Raw genomic sequence first — 21,444 nt, forward strand, 5'->3', positions numbered from 1 at the left:
TTCTTCCTCTGCTAACTCAAGATCCTCAAGGAAGGAAATTTTGACGGTTCAGTGTGAGTCGCTACAGAGAACTGGGTGCAACACTAATCGTGTTGAAAGGTAATTTCCTGGCAGAAGGAGCTCGAGAGGGAGGTGCTTGGTCCTTCCTGGCCGACTCTTTCAGTAGACGTTGAGATGCGACCCTCTCAAAGATCAAATCAATTCAGCAGCTCTGTTAGGCAGAGATCCACCTGCTAATTCCCTCTGCTTAAACCCCCGACTTAGGAGGTGCTGCTTCCTGATTGGCCAACCAATCCAATTAGTATAATGCTGGCTATAGTGAATGATGTAGAAACAGTGAGAATCAGTTTTGAAGTGTGGGGATGAATTGATTTGATTGGAAACACAGAGTCTGATGTCTGATGTACACAGAGAGGAAACACAAGTCACTCCTGAAGCCATGGCTCGATAAAACTATATATATTGCACTTCCTTGCCATCACATCAGCCGTTGCAACACATCGACTAAATGACTGCGGTTGGAATGTCCATTTAAATTACAGTGCATATGCTCTTGCCATCCACGCTTTATTTCCTGCCTCAACTCTTGACTTCTGCGTTGGTCACATGTGCGAGACGGGAGGCATTAGTCTCTCGTAAACTTCTTACAGATAAGATGTTTAAATCCCAGGTGGTGCGGCGCCTTCTAAATAAAGCAACGGCCACTGCACTTTGCCATTTGGTAAAGTTCTCAAAGTGATTTTTGTGACCCAAATGTTTTCATCAAATGACATTATCAGTACTCAGAACTATGAATGTTTTCAATGAGCCAGAGGAAATGCTGCCAGACACTCATGCGCAGATACTGTGTTCTGGCAGGGCTGCAGCTGATCCCTGAGCAGGTCAATCCTGTGTGGTTGGAGGTCAGCGGACCTTCTTAGCCATCACTCTTATGCTGCCGTCCTAATCATGCTATATCAAAGCTCACCAGTCGAGGTTGCGAGATAAATAGTTTGATTAACAATTCATTCATTCACTAAATAACATGTAATGATGGCTGTGATTGCTCCTCCCTAAACCAGGTTGCAACTATTGGATATTTAATAGATCACTGGAAGCTTTGCACATATTGTTTCCTCATGATCAAAACCATCTCTGCATGTCTCTTGGTGGAGGAGCAGAACTTGCGTCTGTCCTTCAGCCAGACAAACAGTTCGCGTTGCAGTTCAGTGACGTCAGGGTGAAAGAGGCTCAGCTCTGCATCTAATGGGCTCACAGGTGGGGATCTCTCAAAAAGAAAGGTGTGGCATGAGTGACGGAGAAAGCGTGGAAAAAAAACTGATTTAAGGAGGTGTCATGGCAGCTTTAAAGACCTAACCCTCCTCCTTTTGTCAATTATAATTAGCAGCGCTGTTGCCTCACAGCTAGAATATCAAGCTTGTGGCCTTTCTGGGAGGAGTCTGCATGTTCTACCCGTGTCTGCTTGGGTTCTCTCCGGGTTCTCCAGTTTCATCCCACCTCCAAAAACATGCAACTTAGGTGAATTGGTTACCCTAAATTGCCCGTAGGTGTGAATATGTGTGACTGATTGTTTGCCCTGCCATGAACTGGTGGCTTGTCCAGGGTGTAACCCCGCCTCTCACCCATAGACCGCTGGGATAGGCTCCAGCACGACCCCCGACCCAGTAACGGATACAGCGGTTAAGAAAATGAATGAATGAATGAATGAATGAAACAACATTTTAATTGTAGCATAGGTTTAACATGGCATAAAAGCCACCTGAGGAAAAAATATATGGGTAATATTTCCTTCCAATTTTTGCACTTTCAATCATAAAGTTGGCTTTTTATGTGCACCATCATCATTTATTAATAATCAATCCATCAAACAAAAACAATCACCTTCCCATTCATACTGCTTTACACCAAGTCCAGCTCTATCCTGAGATGTAGTGTTACATCCACGTCACTCTGCTAAGCATGTTGGGCTAATTGCCTGGAGCTTGGGACCCAATTCCCTGAATGCCCCCAAGCAGGCTAATGACGGTGGCACATCGAGTCATGGCGACCAATCCCATTAGGCAGAGGAAGGCGTCTTCCTGATTTGTGCTCAGTCCCCCACATCTGATCTGTTGACAAGATTATCCACAGCGCCTCAGCTCAAGCCAGAGGGCAGGCGCTTAACTTCATATTGTCGTTTGGGGCAGTTGGTTAGATGGAGGGCACGGAATCTGAGCGTGTAACAGTCCTCAGAAACAATAAAGGCCATGTCGCAGAAAGAATGAGGAGAAACTTCAACGTCAGTAAGTCAGTAAGCCAAACAAACAGACAGATGGACAGACAAACAAATAGCATCAAAATCTGACCAGCCATTGTGGCTCATCCGTTAAACACACCTTGCAACCCAATGGTCATGGGTTCAAGGCCGCATCGCTTGCTTTATTTTCCCACTTGCAGATTCAGACACATTTCTGTTCTGTCAGTGGGTATGCAACAAAACCAAATTACACAAGGATAAAAAAATACTATTTTGCTCAGAGGATATATTAATAATTATATAAAATTATATAAATATTATATTATACGTCTATTAATTCATTTCTGTATTTATTTAGCCATTGCTTTTTTCATCCTCCCTTCACACCACGAGATGTCAGTGTAGCACAGAAAATATCTCACATCACACCTCTGTATGATACGACGCGTATAATAAACCACACGTTTGCTGCTTTCTATGTATTCATTTTCATTTTTGATGGTATTATTTGTAGTTGAATTCATTTTAATTTTCTTTCATTTTGATAGGTTGTGTTAATTAAGACAGTTAGGGGGAGGAAAAATATTATTTACTATGGATTCATCTCTCTCTGTATATTCATACTTTTTCCTTATAATTTTAAGGATTTAGAGTTTTGTTCAATGTCCTTTATCCAGAACAGGCTTTTGTAAGCACTGATTTTTGTGTGACCTAAAACATTGCTCACGCTAAAGGAATGTAGCGCTAAATGTTTTAAAAACATCACATGCTGTAGCGGAAATCAAGCCTGTCCTGGATTTTGATCCGTGGAACGTCTTTGCAGGTTCTCTCTGTGTCCATGTGGGTTCCCTCCAGGTTTTCCAGCTTCCTCCCACAGTCCAAAAACATGTAATATAGCGGAAGTGGAATCTCTCATGTGGCCGTAGGCGTAAATGTGGTTTTAAACATTTTATTGGCCCCTGCCTTCAAAACACACCAGCTAATCATGAATTATGCGGTCTCTCAAATTTTAAGTAGATATCCAACATATAGATTATTCCATTGTACATCTATACAGTCATTGTAAAAGCATGGTCAATCCTTCTGCTTTATTAGTCAGCACATACAAGTATATATATATATATATACACACTATAACACATGGACATAGACAGGCAAACGTAAATCTAAAAATACCATTAAACATTCGGCAAGCAGTCTTTGCACACCGGGCGGAGGAGGCAGGAGAGTCGAGGATGGAGATGTTGGTATGTTGTCCTGTCTATTTGTAATTATGAACACACTGCTGCACAGCCACCCACATGTTCTTACACCTCGTCAAAGAGTCTGGACAAAATAAGAGAGGAACAGTTAGAGGGATTTATATACTATATATAAAAAAGGCACAAACCAACACCATCACAAGATCACCTCGAAACACAAGACCTGACATCTGCTGACCTTTTCAGGACACTGTGGGAAACAGAATCAAGACTCAAGAAGAGGGTTAGAGTTAGTCATCGTGAGGGCATGCTGATAATCCCTTCAGCTGGGAATCATCTTGGAGAACCTGTGCGGATATGCTGGCGGTGTATTTTTCCATCGCGGATTATCAAGCTGGCTTTCTGCCCTCTTAGCCGATTCTCTCTTCTTCTCACAGCACTCCTCAGCCTGTCCACTCATGGTAACGTGAAGAGTTAGACTTTGTGTTAGATCATCAAGAGATATTTTTAGAAGCTGGGGAGTGCCACCATGACATGACTTCTACCACCACCACCCCTCACACCTAAAGTTGTTTCCTGTCTAATCCCTCATTTCCCCCCCTCCGAGAGCCCTCCCATGTATGGCCATGCCTTACGGGACCACATCCCAATGGCCCAAAAAACCACAAGCCTGACAGGGAGCACTTGATGCTTAGCATGACAAAAACGTCTCTGGTGCTCACGTCACATAGGCAACAGAGGACTCTTCAGCTATTCCTGGAAATAAGAAATGTGCAGTCCCATCATTTACATTGGATTGCTGGATTTGTTTTCGCCGCCGTGCATCCTGCTGATTTTGGTCATCACTGTCTTCCTGCACAGTGGCCTGTATGACGGGTCACTGGAAACAGTTTGCAACACCTCTGTTAACCCCTCGTCTTCCACCATGTTTATCGGCCTGCAGGTCATTGCTAGCCACTTGGCGAGTACATTTGTCAGCGTGTCGGTCACAGATTTGCTCATACGCGGGGTGTTTAGTTTGGTGAAGAGCACCCAATCAATGTCCACTTCAGTGTGTCTCTGACTATTCCACCCCTAAACAACTCAGGCACAAAGATCAAAATTTAGATTAACGCGATTAAAAAACATAACGCAATCTTAAATAGGATTGTAATTAATTAATAGCAATTAAAGCAATAATTTGACATCCCTCGTCTTTACAACATACCAGAAAGACAATTTCTGCGGTCTCACCCACGATGTCTACCGAGGAAATTGCCTCTTTCTACTCCTCATTTTCCAAATACTGTCGCAGCATAATATATGTACAGTAATTTAACTTGGGCCAACTTACTACCGAGACGGCTTACGACAAAACCCTCAGAACCAATTGTGGTCGTAAGTCGATGACTCCATGTATTGTAAATCAACCATACTCAGCAGGAGTATATTAATACCAAACTATATACACAGTATTGCATACACACTCAGAGCAGCAAATATAGATAAAAAAAAAACAGCTCAAAAAATTTAAGAGAACACTTCATCAACAGGGCATTACGGTCAGGTAAACGTCAGGGCTATTAATCCATTTAGGAAGCACAAGTGATTGTGAATTAATCGCTCGCTGTCCTGCAAATGAAAGTGACAACTGCTCCTTCGTGTGGGGAGGAAGAGGAGGATTACTGCCCCGGCCCTACAAAATTGCCTAAGCAGAGTCTACTGGTGAGTATGTATCTACGTGGCACTCCACTGGACTCTTCCTGCTCTGTAGGTCAATGTGGCAGTTCCTGGATGATGAAGGCATTGATACCATTGACTTGCCCTCATTCCCCAGTCCTAAATCCAACTGAGCACCTGTGGGACATTATGTTTCATTACAGCCGATGCCAAGTATCCCTCCAGTCCTGATCCAGTCTTAGAGGCCATCTCCCAGGACATTTGTTGAAAGTCTACACCACCAGAACATGTGAAAGCTTAAATTGTAGAGCCTGTACCAGAAACCGAATGCAGCTGCCTAATAGAAAGCCTATGAATAGCTTTATTAGCTCTGAAACACACAGAATTTGGTATTTTAATTGAACGGACATTAATATTTTCTGCATTATCACATCCAAAAGGAGGGCTTGTAATGTATGCGATGCAGTGGGGGGGTTAGAGTGAAGGGCGCAGAGGTGGTTTAACACTTATGAGAAGGGAAGAAGAGAGGAAGAGGGAAGGACAAATGAGTTGCTCTTAGTTTAAATTGATGGCGTGATAATTCATGGCTGATTAGGTGCAGGGATCAATCATTTTCACACAGCGATTTAGTATGGAAGACAACACATATAAATATACACTTTATTAATGGGATTTATAACAAAGGAATGCGCTCTCACGGGCAACAGAAACCATAAGATGAGCGGTCTGCCTCTTTAACTTACCTCTGAACATTCTGCTCTTATTTGCCCTTGTGCTTGTCAGACTCTGGAACAACAATTTCTAATGGGAGAGAAATATATAATAATATATTTATGTTTGTTTTAACCTGTGAGGGTATACATAACAGCTTTCCGTTAAAAACACGATAAACACACAAAAGAAAAGGAGAGACAAGGCAGTGACAGTCTACAGCCAACCTGCCTTTGACGGGGAAAACACAAAGACAGGAACCAGGGAACGGGGGAAGGGAAGCACCTATATACGCCCCCCCCCAATCAGTGGCAAATGGGCCACAGGTGCTCCCTCCCACACCTGCCTGCCTAATTACATCCCATCCGGTTACAATAACATAGGCATACTTATCTTTGTAAAAGATTAAATAAGTTATTGCTTACAGAGCCAGGGGGAATAGATAACTGGCAGGCCGGGCCATCTGTTTCCCTCTGTACCCAATCTTTATGCTAAACTAAGATGACCATGAGTGTTTGGTTTAACATGCATGAAGGTGTTTTCAGTATTATGCAACGCTCAGCAAGAAAGCCTTCCTAAAATTAAAATTCAGGTGATACTGATTATAGATTCCACGGGTTTTAATTCTTGACAGTGAATTATTATAGCAAAGGCCAAGAAACAGTTCCAACAGATTGAAGTTCTGCGGTTCCCATTGTTTGTAGATACATACGTTTGACTTTCAGCTTGCAGGTGACGGTGGCTTCTCCCTCTGCGTTCTTGGCCCTGCACGTGAACAGACCGCCGTCAAAGCAGCCAGGCTTTCGGATCTCCAGGGAGCAAATACCCTGGTTTGAGATCTGGCGAAACTGGGGGTCGTCACCGATGATCATCTGATTCTTCAGCCACTCAATCTTAGGCTGAGGAGAAGGAGAGGCACTGATGAACTGCTTCGTCCATCTACTACAGAGAACCTCAAAGGAAGGCTATCAGTTTGAAAGGATATCAATGAAAGTGCTAATGTTTAACATTTGCTCACACTTACAACTTGGAGATACGAGCACCTTCTGTGCATAAGAGCGTTAGATAAATGAAACAACTGGAACGGCACTTTGTAGAACACAGCAGACAAAATGTGCATTTTCATAGCTGTTATTATTGCTCTCTCTCTCTCTCTCTCTCTCTCTCTCTCTCTGAAGAGTCAAGCCTTCAAGGTTTCTGCAGTTTTTTTTTTCATATTGTTTTGCTGATACTGTCACCAAGTGCTCATGGAGGGGGGTTCATCGTAAAATAAAGCACATGCCTGCTCTTTTTGTGATTTGGGGCTATATGTACAGCTATACAGTAAAATCCATTTGACTTAGCGTACATCCTGCATCGACATGAAAACAAAGCCATGCTCTTTTACAACTGAAAGACATTATATACAGACATAAAAATATCCAACGCTCCTCTCCCACTGTAATCATTTTAACTTACTTTCTCTCTCTCTCTCATATCCCATCATATTCCTTTGTTTGGTCTGTGCACGCCTGTGTGTGTGTGTGTGGATGTCAGTCGCACTGATAACACTGTCGTAGTCGAGACAAGTGGCTAAAATAGTACCTTCTGCAGGACAGCAACACCCCCACCTAGCCATGATGGAACAACAGGCAAGCGTTTATCGTTGTCTCTGTCTTCCCCTGCGTATCTCCCCTCTCTCCCTCACAGCTGTCTGATGGGATGGAGTCAGCGCCCCGAACAACAGCTCTTTAACAGATAGCTGGATCCTTGTTACAGGCCTTTCTGCTGGACACACTCAACACCTCTCAGACGGTTCTGGAAGCCACTGAACGACTCTAAATTTACAAAAGCTACGACATGCTTCGTGCCCACGTGTGAAATATTATAGTGGGTCTCTCTCTCTCTCTCTCTGTCGGCATGGCGACGCAGACGCCACAGTGAACAAAACGACCAAATATAGAGGTCTCCCGTCGATTTAAATCTCCAGTTTAATCTCTGGCTTCTTCCTCGCTGTTCTCACGTCGTTGCTGACGCAGTGGTTCAGACTGTAAAGGCTGAACGGAGGAGCTGATCGCTGCTAAAAAACTGCTGCTATACTAAACAATGGCAGAGAGCTCGGCGCTACAACCAAATTACGTCACACCCAGAACGCCTTGCAACGTAAACAACATTGGCGACCCCTAAACAAAATGGATTTTATAGCCTATAAGAAATAATGATATATTTTTGTACATGTATTTACGTAGTAGAGGTACGTTTTTGTGTTTTTAGTCAGGAATCACTTTAAATCCACTTCCTGTTTTATTTGTCTCAGCCATACTGGCATGTGAAGACTCTCCTGCGATGGCCGTCCTTGGTGAGCAAAGCCAAGGAGGGACGGGTAAGACACATAATCAAATGCGTTTCCACCGTGGACTGGAACGCAATCCTTCAACGTCAGGCAGGCAACTGTAAAGATATGTTTAACCAGAGCAGAGACGCACTGAAATGTCACGAAGATGCACGAGACGCCCCTGTCCCAGTTATAGAGTGAATGTTTATAGCAGTGACATTAATACCTAATCTGAGGCTGCATACTACAAGCTTAAATGGTTTATGGAGGCTCTACAGTGAGAACAAAACAAGACTTCACAGTACTGTAATAAATGCTTAAACTAGAAAAATAAAATCAAACCTTTCTACAGGATGAAAAATCTCCTAATCCAGATGTTTTCCCATTGAACTTTTGCTTCAAACAACTGGCTAAAGCACAAGCAGCTGGTATTCGGTATCAGTTATCAAGACAACACCAATGAGGTATTTATAAGTCTTTCTGACCCTGGGATATCCACGAACAGAACACAGCAGCTTGGTGGTGTACCCCACGGTGGCAGCGCGATCACAGAGGGGGGTGGTGAACCTGGGGGCCTCGCTGAAGCTGCGCTCCAGGTACTCAGGGGGCTTGTAGATGATACCTGAACACAAGAAGGAAGTTAAGGGACAATAAATAGTGAAACGGCAGGAAAGTGTTTGCTGTACAGCAGCAGCTGCAGCCGCCGATCATCCTTGATGGTGTTAATCAGAGAGAGGCCTCAGTCTGAAAGCGACACGCCCGAGACGGTGAGCATTGAGGTGACAAATTATCGTAATGGAAAACCAATGTCATGAAGCGTTGGTCACAATTCAGCTGGGAAGATCTTTCCCATCACATTTTTTGTCTGCTGGGAATTCTTGCTATGACTCGGTGGAGGCTTTTTCTGTCCCTCCTTTCATATTTGGCACATTTCAGTGTGCTCTAAATGAAGTTGAGTTTAAAAAAGAAAAAAAACAAAGCTAATCTTTAAAATCAAAATCTACTCCAACTTCCCAACATTTCTTTCATTCATAAAAGGAATCATCTTTATCTCTGGCCAGCTAAGTGTGTTCCTGCATTAGCTCCTACAGCTGGAGGATTCTCTAACATCAGCTTGTCCCTCAGGATGAAACGAGAGGTTCTATCTTCAAACGAGTGAATATTTATAATTACCTGTCTTCTGGATGGTCGCTACGTCCTTGGTGACAGCGCTGGACACACTCATGCCCACACAGTTCTGGGCAAACACTCTGAAGCGGTACGAGTTGCCCATGATGAGGTCTGTGATGGTGGCAGTTAACCTGTGGTAGTTCTCCAGCACCGTGAACCATTCCTGCAACACCACACATGCTTGATCCTCCTCCAAAACACTTTTGCAATAGAGAAATCAATGTGAACCACAGGTTGACTGTATTTAATTAACGCCTGCAGCTTGAAGCAGTCTGATATGACTTGGACTTGCACGTGAGCCGCTTCCATACCCCGGTTTTCCTGTCGGCCTTCTGCACGGTGTATCCGGTGATCTCTGCGTTGCCATTATCTCTGGGCGGGGTCCATTCAAGAGCAGCGTTGAAACCCCAGACATCCACCAGCTTCGCACTGGATGGGGGGCTCGGCCGCTCTGGGGACACACCCAGAGCATGCATAAAAATCACAAGCGGCATGTTCCATTGAGGATGAAAGCTGTTTGCTCCAAAGGAATTACATCCACAGTCAACCGCATATATATGTCGCCACACATTTTAACGGCAGCAGCTGACGGCACGGTAACACACTCTAAGGTCAAAGGGCGTTGTTGTTAGAGACGTGCTATATGTTGGCTTTTACTTTACATTCCTGTCAGAGTAAAGTCAGGAATCTAAGCTGAGCATGCAAGCCTGAAATGAATGCGTCATTTACAGTCGAAGTTGCACGCGTTGCACTTGTTGAGCCATGTTTGTTTGTATGTAAATATTGCATGACTCACCCACAAGCTGAAGGGTTAGAGTAGCTCTGTCTTCAAAGCTGTCGACTTTAACAGTCATCTCATAAACGCCGGAGTCCTCTCTTTGACCAGCACGGATAAACAGGATGCTGTCTTTGTCACTGTTCCTGATGCTGACCCTCTTTGTATCCAAAGGCTGTCCATCCTTCAGCCAGGACACCTCAGGTTTGGGCTTTCCCTTAGGAGTTTAAAAAAACAAAAAGAGAGAGAGAGAGAGAGAGATGAGAACGGATAAAAGACAAAGCAATGCACAATGTCTGTAAATATCATGTGTGTGTGTGTGTGTGTGTGCTGACGCACAAGAAAGGGGACGACCAGGTTGATCTGCTCTTCAACCTGCATGACACAAAGAGATCTGAGGACGCGGGGCATGCGAATCCTGGGACGGTCTGAAAAACATGGAGCACATTCAGGCATTTCTTTGTTTTTGTCTGCCTCATCCTTTAACAATGAGGTCTAATTTGATTTAATTTCTAACAAACTAGTCACAACTAGTAATGACTTGTGTTTATATGTATTTATATATAAACAATTTAAACATTATTACTTGGGGAAAAAAATAAAAATTAAAAGTCATTAGTAGTTGCGACTCCAGTTTTTTGAGAGATTAAATAAAATGAGACTCCATTGATTTTAAACTACATTCAGTTTTTGAACAAATCAGAGACAAACAGATTGATGTCAGTATTTCTAACAACATTATCATGACACAATGTGTGAAATAACACCAGTCCTAGTAGTCTTGCAGAAGGCTACAAGCTGCAGAGGCAATCTAAGCATAGACAGCTCTTGTGTGAGGCAAGTAGAGCATCCAGCAGCTCTTGTCACATTCAGAAACACTTGGTGCAAAACGTACAAGAGGCGGGCCCCTGTAGACGCCCACACCAAGTGGACGCAGCTCCAGCGGTGAATGATATAAGCTAATGAGTTCATATTGCATCGTTCTCATTGTTCTAACATTCATCACCACTGAACCTTTGCGCAGGCTGGGATCCGACTGCTGGAACAATCCCTCTGCATGAGTCTGATGTCTGCCTCCAGATTTGGCTCACACGCTAATCCGTAATAATCAGCACACTTCCCAACAATGCCCAGAAGGGTTGCTTGCATTACAGCATTCAGCAGCCAGCAGCCCCCCCTGCAAACAATCTATAATCAGCCTTTGTCTCTGGATAAAGTGTCTTTGTCAGACCCTTGTACATGCGGATTGGTGTCTGGCCAGGACAGTGTCAGCAAGCCATCAGTTAGCCCCATGCTTCCATTTATTCAGCTCACCAGCAGCTCTGGTTGCGTAACTGCATTTCTCCACTAAAGTTTCCTGTTTGTTGTCAGCGGTTTGAATTCCAATCAGGAAATACCATCAGAGCCAGTAAGCTGTTCCTCTGAAAGTGGATAACTGGGGCCCGGGCACACCAGCGCAATTCAGGTCTAAACTGCACAGCAACGGCTGAAGGCACAATAATTCTAAATTCAATTCAGAGAACTTCATGATGCCCTTTAATGATCTCACGGCAAGGATGAGGGGGTACCTTTTAGCAGCATAACGGTTAGAACTGTGGGTTCAAACCCCAGTATTCCCAGCATGGCCGTTCCGTGTAGCGTTTGCATATTCTCTCGGTGTCTGGGAGGGTTTTCTCCAGGTATTCTGTTTTTTCCCGCCATCGCAAATATATGTATCTTAAGAATGAAATAATGTTGGCCCATAGTGGCGACCTGCTCAGGACCAGTTCTCCAGACTAACCTCGTAATTGTGTTGTACAATTGATAATGATAAAATAAAGCTTCTTATTGGTTTTCTTTTTTTTTTTTTTTTTGCACTACAAGCCTAAAATCCTCTACCTACCAAGAACATCACGGATCGGTACAGGCTCGGCGAGTGTACCGGGTTCACTGCGGCCACCGGGGTTTACCGCCGCCACGCGAACGAGTAGCAGAACTCCGGCCGTCAGGTTGGTGATGCAGTAATGGTTGTCTGGGGTCAGCGCCTCTTGAGCTGCTACCCAGTCTGATGCTGCAGAGAAACAAGGCTTGTTGTTTTTAGTGCAATTTGATTCTAAAGTATCACATCATATCATGGTAGAACCCTTTTCTCTGTACGTTTTGTCTAGTACACATTCTCTTTTAAAATGCAAAACATCCCATAATGGGACATGTTAAGTGGTTTATTGTGTTTAAAACAACTGGGCCACGTAACGAGAACTCTTGGTTGTCATGATCATGTCAGAAGGCACGCTGCCATTTGAGCCAATTAGCAAGTCTAAAAGTGGTGTCTGCGGTGACAGCCGGTGAAATAAACCTGGACCCAGCTAAGAGTCCATCCGCCGTCTGACAATCTGAGGACAGGTGCAGCCTCACACACACACACACACACACACACACACACACACACACACACACCGTGACTCACTTCCATCTTTGCAGTACTCCACTGTGTATCCATCCAGGCCAGAGTCTCCGATCGTTTCCGGGGCCTTCCACCTAACGGTGAGGCTGGAGCCATTCACGTCTTCCACAGACACATCCAGAGGGGCGCTGGTGGGGACTGACGGAGGTTCAAACGGGGCAATTTAAATTAGGGCTGAAGTGGATGACGCTTAGATGAAAATTCCACATTAAACGGAATAGATCATATATGCTTTGAAAAATAATTAGCTGCAGAGATTAGTTGATCGAATTTGACAATTTCTTTTTTTTTTTCTGACAGGTGGGTGGAAATGATGCCAGTACCTGCATGAGGTGGGGGCATGGGGGCCTTTGGTGGTTCTTCAACTACGGCAACTTCTGCTGGTGCGGCTATCACCAAACATGCAACAGGTTAATTAATTTTCTAGAATCAAACAAACAGCAATTAGAACAATAAAACCGCATGATGATGAGTGGTTTCCATATCATGACATGGAAATCTGCCAGAGCAACATTGTATCAGGAGGATCAAAACATTTTTCCCATTGGTCCTCAGAGCTGGAGGAAAGCTATAAAGCTGTAGAGTGTTTATTGTCATCATTGTATCCAGGCTATTTTGCAGCTGGGTAGCAATTTTGTTGAATGGCCGTTTTTTTTCTCTGTACCGTCTGTTGGAGCATCTCCAGAAAGAGCATCTGCAACAGGGGCATCTGCAGCAGGGGCATCTCCAGAAGGAGCATCTGCAGCAGGAGCATCTGCAGCAGGAGCAGCAGCTAGCATTAAATGCCATTGGGAAAGCCAGGCTACCAGTTACAAACACAATGACATGAGTAATTCTAGAAATCAGTCAGTGTTGAGATCACTGATCGTGCAGTGAGACTCCCAAGAAGCAAGCAGCAGGATGGAGCAGAGAGGTTAACGGTTTCTGTAATCACAACAACATCATTCTGACTTTAACACGGCGTTAAAGAGCATTTAATCAGGCATTGGCAAACTGTGCCTGCCAGAACAATGAGAAATCATCTGAGGAGGACAGTGACATCTCGGTTCCCTGCCAGGTAATGATGAGCCTCATAAATCCCACTGAGAAACCATGAGATTGGTTTCTCAAATGCGGCAGCGTAAGATAAAACCTTAGTAGTGAAGCTAGATCATCTTTCAAGGAATAATGGCTGGTGTTAACTTGGCATTGGTGATGCAATGTTTCTTCTTAAATGGGACAAAAGAAAACGAAAACCGAGAAGACACCTGCAATCTGTCATTAGGCAGTCATAAACAACAAGTTTAATGTTCTGAATTTAATATTATTTAGAAAGGTACAGTTTGCCGTGCGATTTAACTATATTCTGTTATACTGACAGGTGTTTCTATTCATGTAAGCTTAGCAACATAAATATAAATATAAAAAATTATATATATATATAAAAAACACCATTATGATCAAATGATAGGCCATATCTACATCCAAAGCTAAATTAGAAACATTAGAAGTTAACTTCACAAAGGTAATCGAGGATTTAAGAGAGTTGGTTTCTATCTTTCCCTGCTACACCTGTAAAGTGAGATACATTTCTATTATGATCCGGCGCCATATAAATAAAAATAATTTGAGCTGGTAATGTGGATCTGTGTTGTCTAATTATATTATTACACTTGTCAGTTACACTCTACACCTGGAACGATCCTAACATAGACTTGATTTTGGAGGGATTCCTTCAGAACCTGTACCTGGAGCGCTTCCTTCTGCACCGGCGGTCCCCTCTGCTGGAGGGGCGGGGGCGGAGGCTGGGACTCCCTCGGCAGCAGCAGGTGCCGCCTCAGCGGGAGCGGGTTGAAGCTCCAGGGTGGGCTCGGGCGCCTTCACGGCAGCCTTCTTAGCTGGGGGCTTCTTGATGGGAGCGGGTTTTCCAGGCATCGTACTGACCCACAACTGGTCGTCCGTCAAGGACACGAAAGACTTTAGGTGATTTATAGAGGGTCGGCGGACATAAAGTTAACCCCACCCATTCTCTGGCTCCACCCCTCCCATGATCATAACCAAGAGAAACAGCTGAGACAAGCAGTGATGTAAAGAATGGCATGACTTTATTGTGTCCATTACTCAATGTTAGACATATGGGATTTGATGTGGTTACAGAGACATGCCACACGGCCATTATTACCCTCCCCCCTTTGAAGCTAAGTGCTCTTGCCTACTGGAGGAAGACAATAAAACCACAGAGGATGCCCATTTTCTGCATACAGGGGGCCACGCCTTCCCTTAGATCAATCCACAGAGGAGTGATTGTTGTCGCAGATGCACAGATTATTTACAGTGTTTACAAGAATGACATCATGTACAAAAGAGAAAGAAACCTTTACAAATATTTCCATATGAAAACCCAAATGTCTGATTCTTAAAACAATGTGAAAATAGGAAGATATCGAGTCATTAAAAAACCCATCCCGTGATAAGGGTAAGCGTGGTAGGTCCAATGAAAGAAAAGTTTGGGAAATGCTGCAAGGATACGTGCATCCGGGCCAACATTTGTTCTTGCACTGCTCCGAACTCTTCGTCAACTCAATGGGGATGCCGACCTTTTCACACTTTAAGTTGTGCTATACAAGCAGCCTGTTCCGTCGTACACATTCTCATCTATTGCAGAGTTAACTGACTGAACTAATAGCTTGTCGCCAATGATTATGAGTCACAGGTCCAAACCGATGGCCCGTTCTCCCGTTCCCCACCTGAATCTTTGCGTCAACATTAAAAGTGGCATCAGAGTAGGGTGAGAGGAAGAAAAATGGTGTTCCCTCCAAAATCGAGGCCTCCGAGTGGTCGGTTTCGAGCAGCTCAAAAGCAGCTTCAGGCACAAACAGACTTAGGCATCAAGTCTCTACTTTTCAGCACCTCGCTGTGGAATAGCAGAGCAACATCTGGATAGAATATAGCCGTTTGAGGTACTTCAGGGTCGAGGGGCACATTGTTGAGAGGTTGGAAAATATACATACAGTTCCACTTTAGGCTCCATTCCTTAACTGCAAGAGGAGTCGAGCTGCGAGCAATAAATACTCTCTGTTGATGCAGTACAATACATTATGTGCAAACGAATGAAGGGAACGTAACAGTAGAAATGATTTTAAAGGTTTTTATGCCTAGCGCTCTCTCACACAATGACTCTTAAAACAATGTGAAAGGAAAATTGATTCCTACAGTTGTTTTGGGGGGAAGAAAAAAATACTATCAAAAATATTAAGGGCAAATATAATTAGCAAGGAAACCTTTGTACAGATTTGTATCTCTTGATGGCAGTTTTACTGAAGTCCTCCACTTTCCCCTTACAGGATGATGAATGTGAATCTCCTGTTATTTGACAATGGCATGTTAGGTATGCATGGGTGGAAGTTGCTGCACACAGTCAGCATTGTGACGATGACTCAGTATAAAACGCTATAAAATCAAGGTTTCAAAGTTGTATCCTCGTCTAGCACAAGAGGAGTTTGTGTTTGAAAACTGATAGCTAATTACAGAACATGTGTAAGTGTAGCCAGCCAGAAACAGTGGGTCATATTGGCACCTTTTTTTTCTGTGATTACAATGCAGGTTATATATATCAGTATATAACTGGAGCAAACCAGCAGCAACGGAATCCACCAATGACAGGGTTTCTTTAGTTTGTCGCCCAGTTCGTTATTCACTCATGCAAGTTCCTCTCAGAGCTTCACAACAACTTCAATCCATGATTGATGTGGTTGAACAGACAGAAACACATTCAAGTCTATTCTCACAGTTGTGATATAGACTGTGTGTGTGTGTTCTATTATGTGCTGAGCACCTCATAAATTATTCATGCTCACCAGGAGCAAATTGAGTGAGGAAAAGGTAGATGCTGCCATCTAGAGGAATAAATAATGAGCTGCATTTTTTGACCAAAACGGTGACGAACACAGAGCTGCATAAGATTCAGTTGCCCCCAAGTAGAAAATAAAGTGCATATTTTTGCTGTTGTCGAGTTACGATCCTACTTTTGGAGAAATGAGAGCTACTTCTGAGCTTAGCGTCTTTGTGAACTGAAGCGTGCACCCCTCAACGAAAACCAGAAGGCTTAAGCACCAATAGTTATGGTTGCAGCAAAAAAAAGAAAAAAGAATGGGTCTTGATCTTTAGGATTATAGGTTAATATTTTGCATCATATTATTCGGGCTATCATGCACGCACAGCAACCCATTTGGAGCAAATTGAAGATAGAGAAGGGACAAGTCTTTTCCTGACATGATTGCCACAGCTTCCTATGAAAGCAGGCTGTCTTTCCAATATCCCGATGGCAGGGCCGAGCAAACCTTTTGTCCATAATCGCTCTATCGCTGCAGATCGTTTCATTTTTGTATCTGCTCACTGAGCACACAGTAACGTTAATTATCGGGTCTTTTCATTTGCATTGGGTCTGCACCTGCTGCGTCAGCCGTAATAAAGAGTTCGCAGTCGGACAGCTTGACTGACAGATCCTGCTATTCTCAGAGTGAAGCCTGCAGGGTGGGATCCAGGCAGCCTTCCCGTTCTGGAGACTCGATGTAGTTGGCAGATTCCTGCAGCTTTAGCAGCATGGCCATCTGGATAGCAGGAGGAGAAACAGGAAGGCATAAATGAGTTTAACTGCAGATGAGAAAGCGTTAGAATGCTGCTTAATTAATTCCCAGACACCAAAGGAAGATCTTGGCATTGACTACAGTGTCCAAAAAAAGACATCAAACAGAAACAAACGATACAAATATACATTTTAATTGATAAACTGAAATTAGCTTGTTTATTGTCGATGTATTTGCTTTTTTGCTAATTTTTTTTTGTTTGGGTTTGAATGAGACTTTACTCTTGTTTTATAAATACCGCTACTTATTTGGGTTTTAGATTTATTTGAAAACATAAGAAGAAGAACGCTTTAATTTTGTCATTGAAATGTCGGCCACGACAACGAACACATCAGTGAAATTTCATAGATTTGAACAAAACTCTTTTGTATTTTATTTTGTAAATCTTGATTACAGCTTGACACCCATACATCCCGTCGCTGTCTTCCTCCATGCTCACCAGTGGGTCTGACTCCAATGTGCTGGGAGGAGAGCTTTCTTTGGGCGGTTTCTTCTCTTCATTGAGTGGACCTATGGTGGGGGGAGGAAGGTGAAAGAGCCTGGACTGGTCCTGCTGTGCGTCGGGCCAAGGGAGAGTCCCTCTCACCCACTCCACTGGGTCCTCCCACACCGCCTTCTGACCATGCACCTGAGAGAACAAATGCAAAGAGAAACATATTTTTGTCACGAAGAGGCAAAGACACAAACGTCTTTGCTGTCACAGTTGATGTTGGTGGAAGTGAACACACCTTGATGCCGTCCTTGGAGCCCTCCTGCAGGTACGGAATGATGGAATGGTTCCACAAGTCAATAAACCACTGCCTGAACTCTGCTACTGATACCGGACATGACAGGAAGAAGCAGGGACCTGAGGGAGGCAAAGCATCACCGTTGACTGATTTACTACTTATCGTCCCTGTGTTCGCTGACCCCGCATTTACTATCTCTCACCTATGAGGAAGTCTGAAGTACTGTGCTTTTCCAGGAATGTGTGGAGGTGGTACCACAGCTGGGGCACCCAATCTAGCACACGAAGGAGACCCTGGTGGCGTGCCGAGTCCTGCTCCCGTTCCTGGTACGCTTCCACAGCTTTGCGATGCAAGTACCTCAGCAGGAACCCGTTAGCTGGCTCCACGTTGTTGGAGAATGTCACCATCCTAAGGTGATATAAAAAAAATACATTTTGTTTTACTCAGTGCACTCAGAAACGTCGAGTTTAATTATGTGTCAAATCAAGGGGAGGTGCTGACCTGAAGCTGAGGTGCAGTCCGTTATTCGATGTCATCTTCATCGGCTGGTTGGTTGTTCCAATTATGTAAGGACTGAAAGGTAAACGCGAGAAAAAGCCGATTTTACTCAGCAAAATTTACAGCAAAGCTCTCGGTTGAAGTCCAGCATTGGCTTGACTTGACTCACCATTTGTGATACTTGCAGGTGAGCGCTCCGTTAACAAGTTCGGTGATGGCCGCCGGGTCGGTAATGTCGTCTATAATAATAACCAAAGGCAGTTCTCTTCCACTTTCTCTGTCAATCTGGTTGGCGAGATCGGACAGATACAGCTGCAGCTCCTGAGAGCGTAAAAAGGGGAATGTAAATTAGTCTGTGTGTATAGATATTCATATAATAATAAGTTGGTGGGTAAAAACCACGAGGTGGTGGGTGGTGGGCGGGGCTACCTTCTGTGACTGGCGATGCATATTGAAGGTGACGGCAGCGCTGTGACCCGGAGCGGCAGCGTCGTGGTTGTCGTCGGACGAGTCGGTCCGGCTGCGCTCGAGGAGGTAATGGGCCAGATGCTGAGCCAGGTAAGTCTTTCCTGTCCCGCTGGGTCCAGACAAAACCAGCCGTCTGTGCTTCAGCAGCAAGCCAATGTAGTGCAGTGACATCGGCTTCGGGATCATCGTCTCGAAAACCAGCGAGTCAACGCTTTTTTCCCGAAGACCTAGACAAGAGGCGGACACAGGAAGGAGAGAGAGAGGAGGTGATGACGATGACTGATTGTCAATAGAACATGTGGGAAAAACTATTCAAATGTACTGTAAATCATTCTCTCCCTTTTGTCATCTATGTTTATAGGTTTCCGTTTTATCCAACCGTAAAATGAGGAAAGAGACAATTTGTATTTTACAGTCCCATAATGAACTCTGACAAAGCTTCCTCAAAATAAAACGGATGTTTACACTAATGTGGCTTCTATAATCAGCTGAGGACGCTCGCTGACCTTTCAAAGTGACACATATTTGGGCTGCGCCACTGCTCAGAAAACGATGAGGCGGGGCTTTAGGCTTGTCCCCCCCTATTAGTCGCTGGCCTCCCTGGGGCAGCTGGTACAGGAGCAGGGAATCACTGGATAAACCCAGGCTGGCAGTGGGGTCCACTTGAGCAAGGTAATCCTGGCGCACACAAAGTAGAATATAGATTAGGATTAATGCATCAAATGGCAGGCACACTATTTATTTTTAGGACCGCAATGGACAGTGGAGGACGGCAGGATTTGCTTTACCTTGAAGGTCTTCTCTACAAGAGAGTCGAGGCAGGCCCAGTCAGTCCTGGCATTGACCGTCACTGAGCCCAGGTAATATTCTTGCTGCTGCTTCCTGTCCTACAGAGGCAGTGAGGGAAATAATGCACAATGTCACAGCTGTACGCCAAAACAGCTGCTGTCATCGGATATCATTGGTGTCGCCGTCCCGTTGTTTACCTCTGCTTGGCCTCCAACGCGCACCAGCGCTCGCACACACACCTCATCCAGCTGGGACGGCGCGCTTAAGGTGTCAAGTGTAGACATGTCTGGAAGAGTGAGGGAAATAACAGGAGTAAGGAGAAAGCACTTTTATAAATAATGTGGTGGTGAAAATAAGAGAGAGAGAGAAACACATTTTCTCTGACCTGGATGTTTGCTGTCATTCAGACTGAGACTGAAGGACTTGGTGAGGGACATGCCCATCGGCTGCCTCAGCGAGGGCCCCAGCATGGAGCCAAGGCCTGAAGGCTGCGACGTGGAGGAGGTGGGGCCAGAGACGGGAGGATTTATCTGACTTCCTGTTTTCAAATGGTCGTTCTCCACCTTCAGGTTTTCCACTGTTGACTGCCAACACACAAATGCAATATCAGTGGTACTTATACCTTACTGGACAACGCACGAGAGAGAGAAAACGAACCTGCATGTTGTTCATGGCTTCTCGGAGGTGCTCCAGGTGATGCGCTGAGCTCAAGGCTTCTAATCGGATGTCTGTCAGTTCTCTCTCTTTTAGCCAGAGCTCCGAGCGTAGCTCTGACACCGCCGATTCCTCGTTGTCCCCCTCTTCTGTCGTTTCCAAGATCCTGGATGGGGGACACAATTCAGCATCAAGGGCCACAGATTCACAAAAGTGGGATGACTGTCTTATTCATGAGCTAAGGGTCGAGGGCTTCAAATACTCACGCGGAGGAGGTGGCAGAGGCTGAGGTCGCGAGGGTCGAGGACTGGCTTTCTCCTCCTTCTGCACCCTCGTGGAGCATTTTGGGGGAGTTGGGTGCTGAGGAGTCGGGGGTGGCAATTTCCTCAATGTCTGAGTACGTTTTGGAGCCTTTCTTTATGCTGAAAGCCTTGTTGAAGGAGCTCCGCAGCTACAGGGCGAAAGGAGACATGATTTGTTGCAGTATTTATTAGCTGTAAAACAGAACAAGGTGTGAGGATGGATAATTTCATTGTGGGAAACGAGGAAGGAATTGTTTGACATCTAGGAAAACACTTTTTCAGCTCTTGAACATGAGCGAGATGAGAAGATTTATACTCGCCTCCGATCTGACTGTTAAACGGCAAAATTGCGTGTGAAATTTTACTACCTTTAAACTGAGCAAAAACCAGGTATTTCCATTGATAGGCTAAGGCTAAGCTAACAGACGTTTGACTGTATCTTCATATTTAAAAAGACAGACATAGGATAGAAAGTGACAAAGCACTTTTCCCAAAGGGACAAACAATTCGATTAAACAAATCATTCAAAGTTATAGTTGGTGCATCTTTTAGCAGATTTACTACCCAGCTGTAGCATCAGCAACTTAATTCCAAAGCTAGACACACAAATTAATAATAATAATAATAATAAGGTAATAGAACAACTTACTTATAAACAATATACATAACATGCATGGTATAAAATGGAGGAGAAACATAATAAAAAAAACCAGCCTCTAATAAACTTTCTGGAATATAATGTCTGCTGATTGACACTGGCAGATTTACATTCAATCCATCCAAATGTAATAGTCACAGAGCAGGTAGCCAATCAACAGTCTCGAATGTCAATGAGCAGAGACGGGTAGGGGCTTATTGGAGCGGTTCTGG

General features: G+C 44.3%; 2 protein-coding genes across 2 annotated transcripts in view; both read right to left on the bottom strand.

Moving 5' to 3' along the window:
- Positions 1-5,857: 5,857 nt before the first annotated feature.
- mybpha (myosin binding protein Ha) lies at positions 5,858-14,424 on the bottom strand. Its single transcript, XM_068752874.1, has 12 exons — positions 14,238-14,424; positions 13,175-13,312; positions 12,834-12,899; positions 12,514-12,648; positions 11,950-12,117; positions 10,407-10,495; positions 10,089-10,284; positions 9,604-9,743; positions 9,296-9,455; positions 8,608-8,744; positions 6,521-6,707; positions 5,858-5,898 (listed from the first exon to the last, which is right to left on the bottom strand). The coding sequence occupies exons 1-12, from the start codon at positions 14,422-14,424 to the stop codon at positions 5,858-5,860; spliced, it is 1,644 nt and encodes a 547-aa protein (XP_068608975.1).
- A 2,579-nt stretch (positions 14,425-17,003) lies between these two features.
- The window catches only part of LOC137909506 (neuron navigator 1-like), a 67,614-nt gene continuing 63,173 nt past the window's right edge, over positions 17,004-21,444 (bottom strand). Inside the window, exons 21-33 of the mRNA XM_068753974.1 lie at positions 20,539-20,723; positions 20,276-20,438; positions 20,004-20,202; positions 19,816-19,904; positions 19,618-19,716; positions 19,336-19,507; positions 18,791-19,056; positions 18,531-18,682; positions 18,365-18,436; positions 18,066-18,271; positions 17,864-17,982; positions 17,575-17,763; positions 17,004-17,099 (exon numbers count right to left, since the gene is read on the bottom strand). Coding sequence (XP_068610075.1) covers positions 17,004-17,099; positions 17,575-17,763; positions 17,864-17,982; positions 18,066-18,271; positions 18,365-18,436; positions 18,531-18,682; positions 18,791-19,056; positions 19,336-19,507; positions 19,618-19,716; positions 19,816-19,904; positions 20,004-20,202; positions 20,276-20,438; positions 20,539-20,723 — 2,007 coding nt within the window. The remainder of the gene's footprint in view (positions 17,100-17,574; positions 17,764-17,863; positions 17,983-18,065; positions 18,272-18,364; positions 18,437-18,530; positions 18,683-18,790; positions 19,057-19,335; positions 19,508-19,617; positions 19,717-19,815; positions 19,905-20,003; positions 20,203-20,275; positions 20,439-20,538; positions 20,724-21,444) is intronic.

Source organism: Brachionichthys hirsutus, chromosome 2, assembly GCF_040956055.1.
Source record: "Brachionichthys hirsutus isolate HB-005 chromosome 2, CSIRO-AGI_Bhir_v1, whole genome shotgun sequence".
Taxonomy (NCBI): Eukaryota; Metazoa; Chordata; class Actinopteri; order Lophiiformes; family Brachionichthyidae; genus Brachionichthys; species Brachionichthys hirsutus.

Excerpts from the sequence above, each read along its gene's own strand:
- mybpha (XM_068752874.1), bottom strand. The coding sequence starts at position 14,424 with ATGCCTGGAAAACCCGCTCCCATCAAGAAGCCCCCAGCTAAGAAGGCT. Across the intron at positions 13,313-14,237 it reads TGCAGAAGGAAGCGCTCCAG|CCTGGCTTTCCCAATGGCAT; the intron begins GTACAGGTTCTG and ends TGTAACTGGTAG. Across the intron at positions 8,745-9,295 it reads AGCGACCATCCAGAAGACAG|GTATCATCTACAAGCCCCCT; the intron begins GTAATTATAAAT and ends TCTTGTGTTCAG.